The sequence below is a fragment of the Erpetoichthys calabaricus genome, chromosome 17 (assembly GCF_900747795.2).
Source record: "Erpetoichthys calabaricus chromosome 17, fErpCal1.3, whole genome shotgun sequence".
NCBI lineage: Eukaryota > Metazoa > Chordata > Cladistia > Polypteriformes > Polypteridae > Erpetoichthys > Erpetoichthys calabaricus.
In genome coordinates, this window is record NC_041410.2 from 16,026,415 (window position 1) to 16,044,692 (window position 18,278).

The following is an 18,278-nucleotide window of genomic DNA, read 5'->3' on the forward strand; positions in this document are numbered from 1 at the left end:
ATCCATCCATCCATCCATTGTCCAACCCGCTGAATCCGAACACAGGGTCACGGGGGTCTGCTGGAGCCAATCCCAGCCAACACAGGGCACAAGGCAGGAAACAATCCTGGGCAGGGTGCCAACCCACCGCAGCAGTATATATATATATATATATATATATATATATATATATACACACACACACACACACACACTATGGTCTGAACACACACCAGAAAGACTATAAAGGAAGGAAATTAAAAAGAAAGAAAACTTCCAACTTGGCAGACTATATATAGAACTACATATACAACTACATATAGAAAAATTAAACAAAACACAAAAAAATAAATAGAGGTATACATTTACACACACAAACAAACTATGGTCTGAACATAGGGCAGAATAAATAAAAAGGAAAGAAATGAAAAAGAAATAAAACTTCTGACTTGGCAGTCACAGTCCCAGGTGGCGCAGTGGGTAGCGCTGCTGCCTTGCAGTAAGGAGACCCGTCTGGGTTCGCTTCACGGGTCCTCCCTGCGTGGAGTTTGCATGTTCTCCCTGTGTCTGCGTGGGTTTCCTTCCACAGTCCAAAGACATGCAGGTTAGGTGCATTGGCGATTCTAAATTGTCCCTAGTGTGTGTGTGTGTGTGTGTGTGTGTGTGCGCGCACCCTGCGGTGGGCTGGCGCCCTGCCCGGGGTTTGTTTCCTGTCTTGCACCCTGTTTTGGCTGGGATTGGCTCCAGCAGATCCCCGTGACCATGTAGTCAGGATATAACAGGTTGGATGATAGATGGATGGAAAAAATAAAGCACAAAAAACAATTAATTAAATAAATGAATAAATAGCTTACACTTGTAAACTTTGATTCAAGCCAAGACAGTAGAAATTGAAAAAAAAAAACTTAAACGAAAAAGCAAACAAAAAACAAACTGGAGACGAAGAAGCCTGGGCACTGCTAAAGGTTGTTATATACCACCATCTAGTGGAAACATTCAGCATTGCACAAGTTGTTTCTTCTATTTTCCATACATGCAGTGTATACAAACGACAATTAATTTGCCGGACATTATAAATAATATTTGGCTGTAACAGCCGTCCGTGAAATGAAGGCTGTGAGTGAAAAAGAAGAATGAGAACATGGACAAATAACTTGTACTTTTACTCACTTCTATTTATACGTGTATCCTTTGATGCTTATTGTATGTATACTTTCAATATTATGTAAGTCATTATTGAATTAAATCACATACTTAAGCAGAAAATGTTCCCTCATACACAAAATTATGTTTAAACACTCTGTCTTCTTTGGGAATCAGTTTTCTTTGCTTTTCTAGTTGGTGAACTTTTAACTTTTGCTCTTGAGGCTGCTCTAGACTGTAATAACATACAGTACTCTTGGGCATGTGTAGAAACTGAGCCATAAATAAACACCAAAAATATGAAGTATGGCGAGTGATGGAGATGGGGGAAATGGCACATGTGCTTGCATGCAGACACAATACTGTAATATGAAAATGAATGCAGTGTTGAGATATTAGATTCGTAATTAATTAATAATATATACCATATATATGTTTGTGTGGGTATAATGATGATAGGATAATAATGATAGGCTTTTAATTTATAATGTATATGCATACAGCACCTTTTTAAATCCAAAGACACTTCACAAAATATTCAGTTTTCAACCCCTGAGACCTTTGAAAACACTCCGATTCTTCTGAAAATGCCAGCTCAACATTTCAGTGTGAATGGGTGAAATATAGACTTTCCAAAACGCAGACTGTAATCATGCTCTGATTTGTTTGTGCTTATTTCATAACTCTTCCCTGATTGGACCCTGCTCTTTACAACGTCTCATTCCTTGACTGGTTGCCCTTCACTGAAGAAAACCATATTCCAACACGGCAGACACAGAAGAGTTGCTTTCCATGAAGCTTGTTGTGTTGCCTACCTGTATGCATCTTCAGTAAGTTTGTACAGCATGAATGTTGCAACCATATGCAGGATCCCCATATATCATTTACCGGTCACTACAGTCTGGCATGTGACCAGTTTGGGGGCGTTAGCGAGCCCCCAAATCCCAAACATAGACAATCCAACACAACACCTGGTTAAAAATGGTTCTTTAGTCCACACTGCTTCAAATAACCATTAACTCAGCCAATACACAGACTTTAAGTGTTTGCTTTCCTTCTTTTCTACTCCAATGAGCTTTGCCTTTTAAGGTGGACCCAGGAGCATTTCCACTGATGTAATGTTGCCAGTTGGAAGTGCTTCTGGGTTACAAGAAAAACAAGGAGGTTCTTTCTCAGCAGCGCCCTCTATCATCCCCCAGGGATCCCCAAAGGGAACTCCAACTCCCATGCAGCCCTGCGGGTGTCCAGACTGCGACTCTATATGAGGGACTCTGCCACCTAGTATAATGGGGGATGAACTGCTCCCTTTTGTCCTCTCTTGTGTGAGGGATGGCCAGCCAAATATTCCGGTCCACACCTCCAGGCCGCCAGATGGAGCCCTCCCAGCAGCATGGAAGTTCCCCAAATTCCAGCAGGGCATTATGGACATTGTAGTTTTTATAACAACCCTGCTGGATACCATGGGGACCACCAGGAGCCACTGTAGGGAGGCTTACAGAGTGCTATGTGCCTTATAACCCGGAAGTGCGTCATGGTCACATGACTGGAAGGAACGATGCGCTTCCAGGTTGAAGAAAAGGACTTTTAATCTGACACGGAAGTGATGAGGACTTATGGATTGTTGGGCTGGAACACTTCCGGGTCAGGGACTATAAAGGATTCTGGGAAACCCCAGACGAGTGAGCTGAGCTGGGTGGAAGGGTGGCAACGCATCTGGGAGAGGAGGATTGGTTATTGTATTGATTACTGATTTATATGAGTAGTGTGGAGTGGAGGGTGCTTTGTGCACATTATTATTATAAAATAAACAATAATTGGATTTTTACCTGGTGTTTGGAGTGGTACCTGAGGGTTCAAGAGGTCGATAGGGGCCTCAGCTGTGACACTTGCTATTTCCAGTCGCATTCGGGCATCCCGATCTTGACAAGGATCATAAGGTGTACCAGCCGGGCAATGCCCCCATTTATTCAATTCTTCCTAGCCGGGTAAGGAATTCACCTTCATCCTGGGTGGGACTCCCATCTGTCTTCTGGATCGTCTAAAAGTGATAAATCCCGTGGCTTGTGGCGCGATCATCCCTTCATGGAGAACGCTTCCTCTTCCTGCTTCCACTGATGCGCCAGTGCCCAGTGTAGGCACATGGTTACACCATATGCGTTCTCAATTGTTTTTAGTGTGGCTGGAGATACTTTTGTAAACAATTTGAAAATCCTAGTTGATGGAGATCCTATTTGTTTCAATAAAAACGTAGTATTGTGGACGTGACTGAAGGGGAAAAGAGAATGAAGACTGATGGAAAGCACTGTACGTTATGAATAAATGAAAGGAATTACTTTTCTCAACAAAGGGGTAAGGAAAATTGGAAAAAAGCTTTTGAGTCCTTTTGTTAAAGTGGATGCCTTGAAAACTTTATAGGGTAAGATCCAACCTGTGAGCGCTGCAATGGAGCTCCAGACTAGGCCATATGTTTTGTGTGTGCACCATATTAACATCATTCTGGAGAAAAATCATTGAATGCCTATCAGACAGCTTTGGGGTGACAATCACTCCTAACCAGGGACGTGCGGTCAGGGGAGGCAGGTACTTGTCATCATGAAAAGTAAAATAACTACTAATGATAACATAAAAATAAATGTGTCCACTGGTCTGTGCTATAAATTTGTTTTCTGTATGATTTCAATAAATGTGATCATTTTTATAGTAAAAATTGATGAATTGGCTCATTTCCTGTTCATATACAGGGGAGAAACGCGAGGTGCAGCAGCAACGAGCCTCACCTCAACTCGGACTGTGCTCTCCCTCACACACTGGGGTTGATGGCTGCAATTGCCGCGTGCCTGTCACTGTCTCTCTGTATGTCGCCAATATAATATTTGCAGACACGTTTATTATACACCCTGACTTTCCACAGTCTGGCTAATATCTTTAATGAATGATCTTACTGATCGGACATAAAACCGTAGTGAGAAGGCACAAGGTGAGGCAGACAGTACCGTGCCGCCCTGAAGGGGGCGCATGTGAGCCCAACAGGTGCTTGTCGCTGCTGTTCTTCTATGCTGAGGCGCCGATAAGTCAGCGATATCAGAAAGTCAAGCGCACTGCAGCGGTCCGTTTATTTTTATTTTTTGTTCCGACTGACTGCCCAAATGGAAGATTAAGACTTTTAAAACTAAAGGAAAATAAAGAGAACTTTTACAAGAAAGTGATGGAGATTTTTGTGGAGAAGGATAGGCGCATGGACTTCATTTACAAATAAAGGTAAGACCTAAAACAAGTTTCAATTTTATATAAAAAATGGGATCTAAGAGAGACTAAGAACAAAACAATCCAATATTTAAAAACTTAATTTTGACCTTAAATAAAATATTCTTTTGTTTTTCTTGTTACTTTTTTGTTGAACAGTCTGTATTAAAGTTGATTAAAGCATCAGAATGAAAATCTTTTAAAAACAACTAAATATTTCAATTAAGGTCAAAATTGAAATCCATTTGTTTTTTGTACACCACTCGAATGAGTATAAATTGTGGAATTACAACGGCAAATTTAGAACACATGAAGGGTGCCGAGCAAATGCGCTCTCTCCACTCTCTGTCGCCGCCATAAATGTAACGTTCGTTCTTAACAAAATATATACCTTATCCTATCTGTGTGTAAAGAATGCTGATGAGATATGAAACATAACCAGTAGTCAATGTGCATGCTGGCTGCCAATTGAACAGTGAATAAGCGACTCTTTTGGGTTCATATGTTTGTAAATCTGACTCTCAAGGAGTCCGTGCCTCACCAGCCATGAACCTCACCGCACGTCACTGCTCCTAACCCGATGACAGATGTGTTTTTTGAACTCCCAAATTAATTTTTTTTTTCTAATTTTATTTAGAAGCAGATAACATTTCATACAGTCAAGTCAAACTTAATGAGGCAAAACAAAATTGCTTACGGCCACACCAGTGTGAACGCATCCAATCTCGTCTGATCACGGAAGCTAAACAAGCTTGGGCTCGGCCAGTACTTGCATGGGAGAATTGGAGAAGGATAAACATTTTATTTTTTATTTTGTAACTCATCACCCACTTTCTTTTTAGGGAGCAATAACGTCTTCCAAATCGGATTAAAGATGTTCTGTTGCATGTGAAGAACAACTAGAAACAAAGAGACAAAACGACAAAGTCTAAATTTAAAGTGCTGGAAAATCCAACATTTTTATTTACTACATTTTTTGACTACATAAACGCTGAAACATTTTAACACTGAAAAAGCATGATGACATCATCACTTGCTTTTTTTTTTTTTTTTTTTTTTTTGCTTAGCAAACACAGCAGATGATATTGCACGGCATAGAGTGAGAACAGTAGCAAAGCTTGAAATAAACCAAATCCTAAAGTTACAAAATAAAATAACAATAATAATAATAATAATAATAATAATAATAATAAAAGCGTTACAGGAAAATACCCAGAAATAAATTAGAGCAATGCCTATTGTATTACCCCTTTATATCTACACACAAAAATACATAAGAAGCGCTTGACTAAGAGAGAGAAGAGAGATTGACAAAAATATTTGCAATAAACTGTAATCAGATACAAGAATCACTTAGTCTGAAATGCAGATGCAAACGCATAAACAACTACTGCCTTCTACTTTGAAAAATGTCAGCAAGTTTTCTTTTATCAAAACTCTCTAAGCCTCTTGTTATTTTCATTGCTATGGAAGAACTCCCTCTTGCTCTTGGAAGAGATTCTACATCTATCCACCATTTTGTCCTGATGATTGTCTTAGGCGCTCTCATTTGGTTCCCTGTAGTCAAGCTATCTTGCACGTAGGGACTGCTGGGTGAAGTCACTGGCCCAAAGGGACCGACGGCTTCAGTGCCTGTTTAGTTTCGGTTTTAGAACACAATCTACTGCAGCATCCTGAGTGTAATGCATTGTGGTTCGCGTTTTGGAAAACTCTTTCTGGACTCGAAAGTTTTAACATGGAACAAAGGCAAAATCTTGACGAGTAGGGGCGAGGAGACGAGACGACAATTCTGGTTGTCTGTTTTCACTGCTAAAGACCATTGTAGGGTTACTCAACGGAGACAGAAAAAGTTTTCGTTTTACCTTTGGACGGAAGATATTGTCACCATTAATGACTGCTAAGCATAATTATGAATCAGTCAGCTAATAGTAAAACTTTGAACAGTCGGTATGCATTTTTCACGTGCGATCAATGGATGTGAATTGCTTTGAGATTTTACTCTCACCTTATCTCATTTTCCTTTATATTTACGGTGGTGGTACAATTCATATTTGTACGACTTTGTGCCAGTTTGGTCATTCTGGAAGCTAGAAATGAGCAGAACTGTTTTAAATTATTTTCTTAGTTGACGAATGTTACACACTTAGCTCACAACTCTTTTTTTTTTTCAAATAAAAATTGGAGTCGATGCGTTACATCGGCTTCATTACATTTTTTCTAATTTCTGTTTTGTTTTTATGTTTTCTAAATTAATATAAATTATTTGTATTGAAAATAACACAAAGTTGATTTTTTTTAATATTTTAAAAAATTGGGATTAAATGTGTGTGTCCTTTGAAATATTCTAAATACGATACACTTCATACGCGGAACAACAGACACCGAAAGAACAGAATTTTGAGAACAGTTGGTAATGGCAGAAAAATATAAGTGTTTGTTTTGGAAATTAGATATTTTAAATAATATACAGTACATCCCAAAAATAACTGATGATAGTTAAAAAAGTGTAATTAGATGTTTGGAAAAAAAAATTAATAAACAATTCTATACAGTATGTGTGTGGATGTGCCCCACTCCTATATACCGAGTTGTTCTGATGAATGGACTGTACATTTGTGACTAAGATTATACTTTAGTTTCTTCCCACAGAATTATCCCAAATAACATCTTGCTATTATGGCATAATGTTTATTACAAAACAGTATCTTATTATTATTACATAAACATCTAAGTTATAACATTCATCCATTTCTGAACCCGCTTATCCTGAGCAGAGTCGTAGGGAAGCTGGAGCCGGTCCCAGTAAGTAGTAACGACCCCTGCACCGGGCGCCAGTCCATCGCCTTTTATAATATAGTATTTCAAAACTGAGAGGTAAACACCTGATGCTTATGAAGTAGTACGCTGTTAGCACTTTATGCAAAAAGTAATTTTCTGTTGTGAGACATGTCTAATAATTACTCTTGTAAGAAGGTCTATAATTTTGAGATAAATGTTGTCAAATATGCAAGTTTTGGGAGTGCCTAACAGGTTCTTGCAAAGGCTAACACATTTGAAAGGTTAAGGGTTTGACACGTGAACTAACTACTCTTCCGTTTCTGAGGTATACCCACTGGAAGACACCCGATGTCACTTCTGGGAGGACGCATGTGACTCCGCCTCTTTTGTCAGCATGGCAGAACTTAACCGGAAGTTGACATTCAGTACGGAACTGGCGACCCAAGGAATTGGGCCTCACGGCAGGCTCAGCTAGTGACGTGAAACCTGGCAGAAAATCGCCAGATTTGTTTGGTTTTTGGTGTTCTGTGCACTGATATTCAACTTCTTTTTCTGGACAGTATGCGGAATATTCCTCCGGGACTCCAACTCTTTATCTTCTCCCGTTTTAATTGTTTTTTTCACAATGTATTGTTAGCATAAGATAAAGATTGTAGCTGTGTTGGTCGGTGCCTTGTGAATCTGTTGTAAATGTGTTGTTGATAAGATTAAATAAATCAGATCCTAAATCACTGTTGTATCACACGTCGAAAAGGCAACGATATTATTTCATTCTAATTAGATACTATTTCATAATAGCCACAATTAGAAAAACTTGGTCATTCATGATATTGTCTTATTTTGGTAATATCATGCAAGAATTACATTTTTTTCTGCTAAATGGAAATTGCTTTAGTAAGAATTTATTCATCATTTGAAACTTGTTTGTCATATATTTCACAATAGAGGAACGCAACTTATATTGTAGCTACATTGCAATAATTTATTCATTTCACTAAACATATGAGTGTCATCCCACAAATAAGGCCTCCAAGTTTATATTTGGCCATCTGGAGTGTGTTACCTTGGGACGGGCAAAGCCTAAGCCTTTGGTTTTTACTTTTGTTGGAAGTAATTGTCTATTATATGAATATTAAAATTAGTGAAACATGTGGACCTACAGTCCTAAAATAAAACACAAAATTTGCATTTTATTACTTAAAATTTTTGAATTTCCCAGAATATATCAGGTGTTAAGCTTTATGATTAAGACCAAGCTTATTAGTTTGTGAGTAGTTGTGAGATAAACGAACAGACACTAGCACACTAACTTTTTATATTTTATATATATATAAAAATTATAATTACTGGGTAGCTATATTCCCAAAATGGATGTAAACTTTTCAAAGTATACTACATTGTGAAAGTAATCAAAAAATGACTTAATTAGACTTAACATGACAATCCAGTCAGTCTTTCATCATAAATTAATTCCAGATATCACACTTAACAGTGGACACAAACTTCATAAAGGTGGTTAAGGATCTGTTTTTAAGAAACTTTCAGTTCTTAGTGTTATTCCAAAGCATCTAAAAAACTCCCTGAAGTGACCGTAATCATCTAAAAATACATAAAAATGAAAATTAAGAACATCGAGAAAACACGTCAAACATGCAAAAACAAAACCCCTTCAGTTTCATCCGACTGATGTTCTTATTTAAACAGAAAATGTCAGTTAAGTTGAGTATACTGTATGTTTCCGGACTCAGAAAGTGGAAGTCAATGAAATTTGTTTAAACGTTAATAATAATAAAAATAATAATAACACGTTTTATTTATTCTTTCATTTTTCTTGTAACGAGAAAATTTTGCACTTGCTCCAGGTCTAACTTAACAGATGAGCACTTGGCAAAATCGGAGCCCACGAAGCAGTTGCAAGGTAGGCCAATGGTAGAAATTTGAAGATACGGTTTCCGTGGCATTTCAAGGCTTTGTAGATTGTTTGTTTGTTAGTTGGTTGATTTTTTATTTTCTCAACTTTTGACAAAGTGAGAAAAAACAAAAAAACAAAAACAAACCCCTAACACACACACATTTTGGTTTACTGTTTTAAAAGAGTACCGATTCCCAGCGAGTTTGCTTGATGTTATCACACCGTAAATAAATAGGTGCAGAATTGTAGCCTTGTCACATGGAAAAAAATATACATACCCAGACCTGTGGCATGGCTACATGGCAGACCAGCTGCCTTATCCGAGTTTGCGTCCCGCGATGTGCAGGAAACATAACATCAGCGACCCAAAGCTCTATTCCTTCCTTTTGGATTCTTCGGATCGTACGTTAAACCAGATTCCCAAAGTCAAGTTAGCTTGTCTACAACTTTTCACGCCATCTGTCTTGTATACCCGTGCGAATGGCAAATAAAAGCTCAACAGTTCTATCTCACAAATGCCAGTGCTTTTCGACATTAAACAAGTTTTATTTTTGTATTTTTTTTTCCTTTTTTTTTTTTTAAAATAAATCTTTGGATGTGCAGTCTTACCCATAAAACAACCCTTTTGAGAAGTAAAAATAATAAAAAACACACACACACACACGCACACACACACACGTACACTGCCATTGGATTTGCCTCCAGGAAAACAAAGCATCCCCTTTCTTTCTAAACTCTGTTTTCATTGGCAATTCTTGTTTATTATCAGGATTTTTTGGAACCTGGCAGTGTTCAGAACACATATTGAAGTGCTTGCTAAGATATATATATATATTTTTTTTCCCGAAAGGACACCCTGCAATTAAAAAAAAAAAAAAAAAAAATCCTTTACCTTTGTAAATATCTTAGCGTGAAAAATAACTTTGTAACATAAAGCTTTGGCTGCTTTTTGTTGAAATTGTCTTTTTTTTTTTGTTTTCTTCAAAACCTACTATGTACAAATCTATATTTTTCTACAAATGCATAAATTAAAGATGTGATTAAATAAGCAATACGAAAAGGCAAATAAATTAAATCAAATCACAGATATATAGGGAAGGGACACGGGAGATAAACACATTATCACAGCAGTTGGTTTTACCCTGTAAAAAAGAATAGCCTACTGTCATTCGAGTTAACACAAAAAACATCTCGATCAAAAATAAACGTTTTCGTTTTTTTCTCTTCTTTCTTTCCTGCAACCTTTTACCAATCTTCGAAACACTTCTTCCGTGAGCATAAAAGAGCAGTTCTGCCAAATCTACAAAATAAATAATTATAAAGCTTTTTTTGTCTTTTTTTTTTTTTGTTAAGTCATGTTAACAATTATCAAACTAGTTAAGTTCTGCCTTAATCACATAGACTCTCTATACAACATAACCCTAAAGATTTATTACTATGAGGTATTCGGAGAAATTGGTAAAAGAAATGCACGACCTGCATGTCAGAGATGTCAAGAGGTGGTACACAGAAGTGGGGTCAGAGGTGGAGGGGAAAAGAAGAGCTTTGGTTTGTCAGCAAAAAAAGTGGAAAGAAATTTCCTTTGGTATCAAAGAATGTTTTTTTTTCATTGCATGGTTGCACTGGAAAAAAGCACCACGGTGAAAAAAAAAATTATTCCTTTTTTTTTTCTTCTTCTTCTTCTTCTTCTTCTTCTTCTTTAATAGTGGCCTTTCTAGAGGCTGAGGTATTCGAAGAGTTCTATAAGGTGAGATCGTAGAGGTCAACAGCGGTTTAACACTTTGGTTCAAGCAAGGCACTCGTCCTGTGAGTTTTACAAAGTTTGCAATATGTTCGCCTATAGCTTTATTGTTTATTTTTTTCTTTTGATGAATAGAGGTTACACTGAGTGAGGACCAGGGGTTACAGTGTTGGGGGGTGGTGGGGGTGGGCATCGGGTAGACGGGTGTTTTGGGTGGCGTGAAGGGACAACGAGAAAAGAGGCCAAGCATCCATCACCTCATTCATGAAGGCCGTGCAGGAAAAAAATCTTTGGTATTCTTTGGTATCATCAATGTGATTAAAATCACGAATGGAAATCGAGTGAGGTAGCGTCTTTGGTTCACACTATAAATAGTAGATCTTTAAACATTTTTTTTTTTTTTTTTTACACATGGAAGCAGGTACTTCTTAACTTTGCTTCTTCGTCATATACATGTAAATGGTTACCAAATATATTTGTAAAGCTAACCACACCACAAGAAACAACAAGGCCAGAAAAGTGGTCAAAATGTGGACCGCCATCCATTCAGCAGACCATCCGCGTCCCAAATGCACCTGGTCAGAAAATGAGATCGGCCTACATAGTGCTTTCTTCATATTTGTTAAAATGCATAGTTTCCATGTGTCGCCAGTCCCACCCTCCCTCATGATGGTGGGCAGTAGTTAGTAGTAGTAGTACGGCATGCATTATATGGGGAGGCAACATGAACAGGGAGAAGGGCGTGTTAAACCGTCCTGCACTCGGAACTCATGGCATGCATGGGATGGTATGTGATGATGGAGAAGATCAGTCAATGATTAACTTAACAGTTATATTGCACATGATGCAAGAAAAAAACAAACAAAAAAAAAAAAAATCAAAACCACAACAAAATGTCGACATTTTTTTTGTTACTCACAATTATTATGCTTTACAAAGCTTAAAGTCGTTGATTTTTCTGTGGTGATACGGATTCATTAATTTGTAATTTTCATCTTTACTACTTCTGCTCTCCTGATGATGAACCAAAACAGAATGAGTGCTACAAATCTCATTTTATTTAAAATGTACATATCCAATTACCAATCGACTGGTTAGATCTTAAACGTTGACTTATTGCAGATGACTTGAATCTCCGAAGTTGTCTGAGACGCGGATCAAGTTTACATTCAGTGCTCGTTTTTTGACAACGTGACAAGGCGACGAGAGTCAGAGATCTTTGAGCGGACACGGTTAGATTTCGCAGCAAGAACAAGAGCGGCTTTGTACATTGAGAAGTCAAATAAACAGAAAAGGTTCAACTTAGTATTTCTGATTTAGTCTGGAATATCGAACACCACTAACTTCTGTTGAAGTTTAGTCGAAAATCTGTGGCGATTAAAGCTCATCTTTTCACAGTAAATGTGATTACATAAATAAATATATTACACTTTTAGTCATTCTTTTTGCAATAATTTTAGTCTAAGGGTCCATTTTGAAATATTGGTAAGAGACTGAAGGTTTTAAATCTTAAAATTTTGCAGTGGAAGAATTTTAATTATCAATTATAATTTTTTTCTCCCTTGGCATAACATCTCAAATCATCTTTAAAAATGAATATCACATGAAATAGATTAGATTAGTCTTTTTTCGAGATATGCGCTCTCGTTTTTGTATTTGAGAACCGTTGTGCACTGGACTACCGAGAATGACACAATATGAAAATTAACAGAATTGCACATAACATACGATAAGGTCTCCATATTCGCGGATTCCAAGAATTTGCGGCAAGTTGACGTCACTTCCTCAGTCCAAACGCTGCAACAGCACGAATCAAATGAAGGTTAGGTTGGAAGAACCTGGCCACAGCATTACGTGACGCCAAAAAGCCTTTGCGTAGTTCTTCTATGAATTTGACGTAAACGTAATCTGAGAATCTTGAAGACATTTGAACACCGTTTACAGCTTGGTTGAACGCATTAAACAAAAAGAAAAATCAAGTTCCTGTCGTGATGTTTTTGAAATGTAAAAATACGCCAACCGCACAGCGTGAAATCTCAACCTCGCCTGATCCTTCTTCTTCTTCTACAGAAACAGAAGCTCCTACAGCAAGCAATCAACCTGGTGAGAGGTTTTATTTTTTCCTCTGTTCATTTAAATGGTAATTGTTAAGAGCGTTAAGTTGTATTAAAATGATTATTGTATCTATTAATTACAGAAGTAAATCTCTTTTACGTATTTGTTAAAGATCTCGTATCTCCTTTAACTACGCTAGCAGGATTCGATTCGTGAAAAACATTTCAAATTGCATATTTAAGTGAGAGTTATAATCTTCGTGGGTGGTATTGACACGTAACCCCCGTGAATACGGAGACCTTACCTGTAGTGGCTAAAAAAAATATGCAACTTTCATTCTGAAATGACTTTTCCGTATAATCAAGCAAGACCTTTACGAACATTTTGGAAGATACGCGTTTTGCTGTACTCAAGTAACAGAAACAGATTTCAACTTCACGTGATTAAGAAATCGGAAATCCACTCATCTTTCTTTTGCTTTAAAGCAACACGGACTGTTTCACCGTCAGCGAATTCAGGCAGCTTTGACAGGATCTGATGATGGAAGAGGCTTGAAGGACCAAGAAAATGACTTGATGTGGACCGACAGGAATTCCTATCAGTAGAAGTGGAAGAGAAGCAGAAATGGGGATGAACTGAATGGAGGAGATATTTTGAAAGCTTTCAGGTAATGAATCACTTTTATCCAGACCAAAAAAAAGAAAAAAGAAAGAAAGAAAAGAAGAAATGCAGTGCTGGTAAGTTAGATCTCTTTGGTCATTAGCAGCTGGTATTACATAGTAGTTTACAATATACACATAATAAATTTATATATAGAAATAAGAATCAACATAGTGCCTTAAGATCCCTGAAATTATTACGTAGCGCGGAAAAAACATCAAAAAAAGAAAGTAACTTATTAAGATAAAATGGAAAAACGAGCTGTTTTGGTACTCTCACACATATTACAGTAAACAGCAAATAAAGGAAATTACTAGACTAGAAAGGAGTCGTTGGAAATGTTAAACAAAGACGGTGTGATGTATTGCTGTTATCAGTGTCTGACATTTTAAGTATGTTGAAATGACAGGCTTTAAACTGAAAAGCACACTTGGATACACTATGGAGGCATTGTAAATTCCAGAATTACGTAAAATTAATTATCGTTAGTCGTCTGGTTTTTAACCGACTTTTCTGATACACCGTCAGATATAAGGTAAGAACCAACCCTGGATGTTGGGGGGGGGGGGGGGGGGGTGCTAAACTGTCACAGAGGAGACCCCCCCCCCCCCAACCTGAACGTCGTCTTCTTCTTTATGAATGTGCATGCATAGAACTTCTATCCCATTTACCGAGATATCCGATATTACAACATGCCACATTTCGGCAGAAAAGGCAGCTTATTTTAATACATGTGTATATATAATATATTTCTATTGTGTCGGCATTTAAAATTTGATTTTAATGCCTTTACGAAGGGGTTTCATTCTTAGCCCCCCTTCTATATAACGCCTTTATTTGAACCCCTGTATACTTAGTTGGCTGAATGTGAGACAACTGCTATCAAGTTATTACAGTGGAGAGCTGGATGGTTGCTGTTTTACGATTAAGAAACGACACACAAAAAAAATTCAATACAAGTATTCCATAAAAAATAATCTTTGGATTTTCTGCTTTAAAAATAACTTTTTTTTTGTCTTTCTTTGGTATGCTATAGTATTAAAAAGTTATTTTTACTTTTTGTTTTTTGTTTTTTTTTTCCTTCTTTCTTTCTTTTTGGTCTGGATACAAACCCCTTTTACAAATAGGGAGAAAGCACTGCTGTGTCGGATGTCGGTTAAAAATGGCCCTGACAGGACTGAACGGAAAAGTCAAAGAAATCTCGGAGCTTTCGGGGTTCAAGTCCTGACAGACGGGAATCGAATAGACGATCCCACAAACATTCGAGCCATACTGAGGCACAACCCATTTCATTGTCCTGTCCTGACAATGTCTCTGACCTATGGTACACACACTATGTGTCTATATATATATATATATATATATATATATATACATACATACATATAAACTATATGTAAATATATATATATATATATATATATATATATTGTTTTCAACATCATACACCTTCATGGCATTTTTGAAACAAAAAGAAAATGGCTCATATTTTGGGATAATGTCCATTCAATTACGAGAACCACAATGCTGCAGACCGCCATAACAGCCAAATACGTTGAGGGATGATGATGATGATGATGAATATGAAGGTGTACGACCAGTGTCTTTTTTGCAAGAAATCCTATTAAAGTGTGTTGCAGAACAAAGTCTTAATGCAGGTGGAAGAAGTCTTTGGTTTTTCTTTGGATATTATAAATATCATATTGTCTTTTTTTTATTTGAAAACAGTTTAAAAGGATCAACCTGCTATCTTGAGGTCCTGGTTTGTCTTTCTTTGTTTCATTCATTTTTAGTTTGTTTTTTTTTTTTTAATTTTTAAAGCTTTTCCACCGAGGCTCAGTTCATGGTTATTCCTTCATGCTTTGGTACAAGTGCTTGATGAAGATGAATTAGCTGAGTTAGAACTGCCATCGTCTTGCCACTTATCCAGGCTTCGCCTTCGGGCGTTCATGAAGAAGTTGCTGACAGTGGTGAGCTCCAAACCCAGCTGCTGGGAAATGGTTATTTGCAATTCTTTGGACGGACGCTTGTTTTCCTTGAATATTGCATGGAGAGTTCGACGCTGGACATCTGTGAAGACCAACCTGGGTTTTTTGGTCACGCTTCCCCTGTCTCCTTTGCCATGTTCTTGTTCTTTTCTCTTGCAAGCTACAAAAAAAAAAAAAAGTAGAAGAATCAATGTCAATAAACAATTACAGTTTTTTTCAACATTTCGTTTGATTAAACATAAACCAGTCGCTTTGGATTTAAGTGTCTGCTAAGCAAATAAATGTACAATTCAATGGGAATATATGGGCGGAGTGGTGGCTCTGAGGCTAAGGATCTGCGCTGGTATCCCGAAGGTTGCCGGTTCGAATCCCCGTCACTGTCAAAAGAGATCCTACTCTGCTGGGCCCTTGAGCAAGGCCCTTAAAATGTAATTGCTCCAGGGGCGCTGTACAATGGCTGACCCTGTGCTCTGACCCCAAGGGGTATGCGAAAAGTAACAAATTCCTAATACAAGAAATTGTATAAGGCGAAATAAAGAACACCAAAAAAAAAAAACAGTCATTAATGTATGTCTGTGGGCACCTTTTCTCAGTGACTACCCACTAGATGGCAGCAGAGGGTGGCATCTTGTCCTGTGATCAACACAAATGAAGTCTGACTTTTAATAAATGCTAACATTCACATACTGATTAAGATTCAAAATTCTCAATGTATTGCCCACTTTGCTAAAAATAATGGTGAATGTAAACAGAAATTAGAAAATTAGGTTAAAAAAACAGAACACGGGTATCAGGACAAAAGCCTGAATTGTGTAATCTTATTTTTAAAAATTCTATGGAAGATGTACAGTAAATATCAAAAAACAAATAAACCGATCAAAAATGTTAATACTATAGTAAACTGCTTATTAGGAATTATTGAGGTATTGTCCAATTTGCAAAATAGATACATAAATGTAAATTAACTCAAAACTTCAAAAGCGGACAATTGTGAGACTGTTATTTCATTATTATGATGGCACTACTATTATTACATTTATTACATTGAGAAACTATTACTACATTATTATGATTACATTACTAATATTACAATTATGACATTGCAGATCTGTTACTACATTATTATGATTACATTACTAATATTACAATTATGACATTGCGAATCTATTACTACATTATTATGATTACATTACTAATATTACAATCATGACATTACGGATCTATTACTACATTATTATGATTACATTACTAATATTACAATCATGACATTGAGGATCTATTACTACATTATTATGATTACATTACTAATATTACAAGTATGACATTGCGGATCTATTACTACATTATTATGATTACATTACTAATATTACAATCATGACATTGCGGATCTATTACTACATTATTATGATTACATTACTAATATTACAATCATGACATTGCGGATCTATTACTACATTATTATGATTACATTACTAATATTACAAGTATGACATTGCGGATCACATTATTGTGATTATCCATCCATCCATTTTCCAACCCGCTGAATCCGAACACAGGGTCACGTGGGTCTGCTGGAGCCAATCCCAGCCAACACGGGGCACAAGGCAGGAACCAATCCCGGGCAGGGTGCCAACCCACCGATTATTATGATTACATTATTAATATTACAATTATGACATTGCGGATCTATTACTACATTATTATGATTACATTACTAATATTACAATTATGACATTGCGGATCTATTACTACATTATTATGATTACATTACTAATATTACAATTATGACATTGCGGATCTATTACTACATTATTATGATTACATTACTAATATTACAATTATGACATTGCAGATCTATTACTACATTATTATGATTACATTACTAATATTACAATTATGACATTGCGGATCTATTACTACATTATTATGATTACATTATTAATATTACAATTATGACATTGCGGAACTATTATTACAGGGCAGCATGGTGATGCAGTCGTAGCGCTTCTGCCTCGCAGTAAGGAGACCAGGGTTCGCGTCTTGGGTCCTCCCTACATGGACTCTGCAGGCTCTCCCCTCACCTATGGCCATGAGCTATGGGTAGTGACCGAAAGAACGAGATCGCGAATACAAGCGGCTGAAATGAGTTTCCTCCGCAGGGTGTCTGGGCTCTCCCTTAAAGATAGGGTGAGAAACTCAGTCATCCGGGAGGAGCTCAGAGTAGAGCTGCTGCCTGGACGCCTCCCTGGTGAGGTGTTCTGGGCACATCTAACCGAGAGGAGACCCCAGGGAAGACCCAGGACGCGCTGGAGGGACTATGCCTCCCGGCTGGCCTGGGAACGCCTCGGGATTCCCCCAGAAGAGCTAGAAGAAGTGGCTGGGGAGGGGGAAGTCTGGGCATCTCTGCTCAAGCTGCTGCCCCCGTGACCCGATCAGATAAGTGGAAGAGAATGGATGGATGAGATGGATGGATGATGAAAGCTATCAAGATTTCTACTTCATTTTTTTTTTTTTTGCTAAATCAATAAAAAAGAAGTTTATATGGTGCTGGGTTTTGTAGGTTTCAGTAGTGTGGAGGAGATAAATAAAAAAGCAACATGGAGAAAGATTTCCTAACCTAGAAACAGATGATAGCCTTCAAAAGAACTCCTAAGGGTTTACTTTACGCCTCAAACTCTACGTATAGAACTTACTTCAGGTGAGCCCAACAACCTCACCATGCTGCAAAACAGAAAACAAAAGCAATCCAAACAAATGGCACCGGGGCACACAACAGGGA

The 18,278-nt window shown here is 37.4% G+C and overlaps 1 protein-coding gene across 1 annotated transcript in view; it reads right to left on the bottom strand.

The window, feature by feature from the left end:
- Positions 1 to 10,335: 10,335 nt before the first annotated feature.
- onecut1 (one cut homeobox 1) overlaps positions 10,336 to 18,278 on the bottom strand; it is a 60,714-nt gene continuing 52,771 nt past the window's right edge. Inside the window, exon 2 of the mRNA XM_028823107.2 lies at positions 10,336 to 15,659. Coding sequence (XP_028678940.1) covers positions 15,367 to 15,659 — 293 coding nt within the window. The 3' untranslated portion in view covers positions 10,336 to 15,366. The remainder of the gene's footprint in view (positions 15,660 to 18,278) is intronic.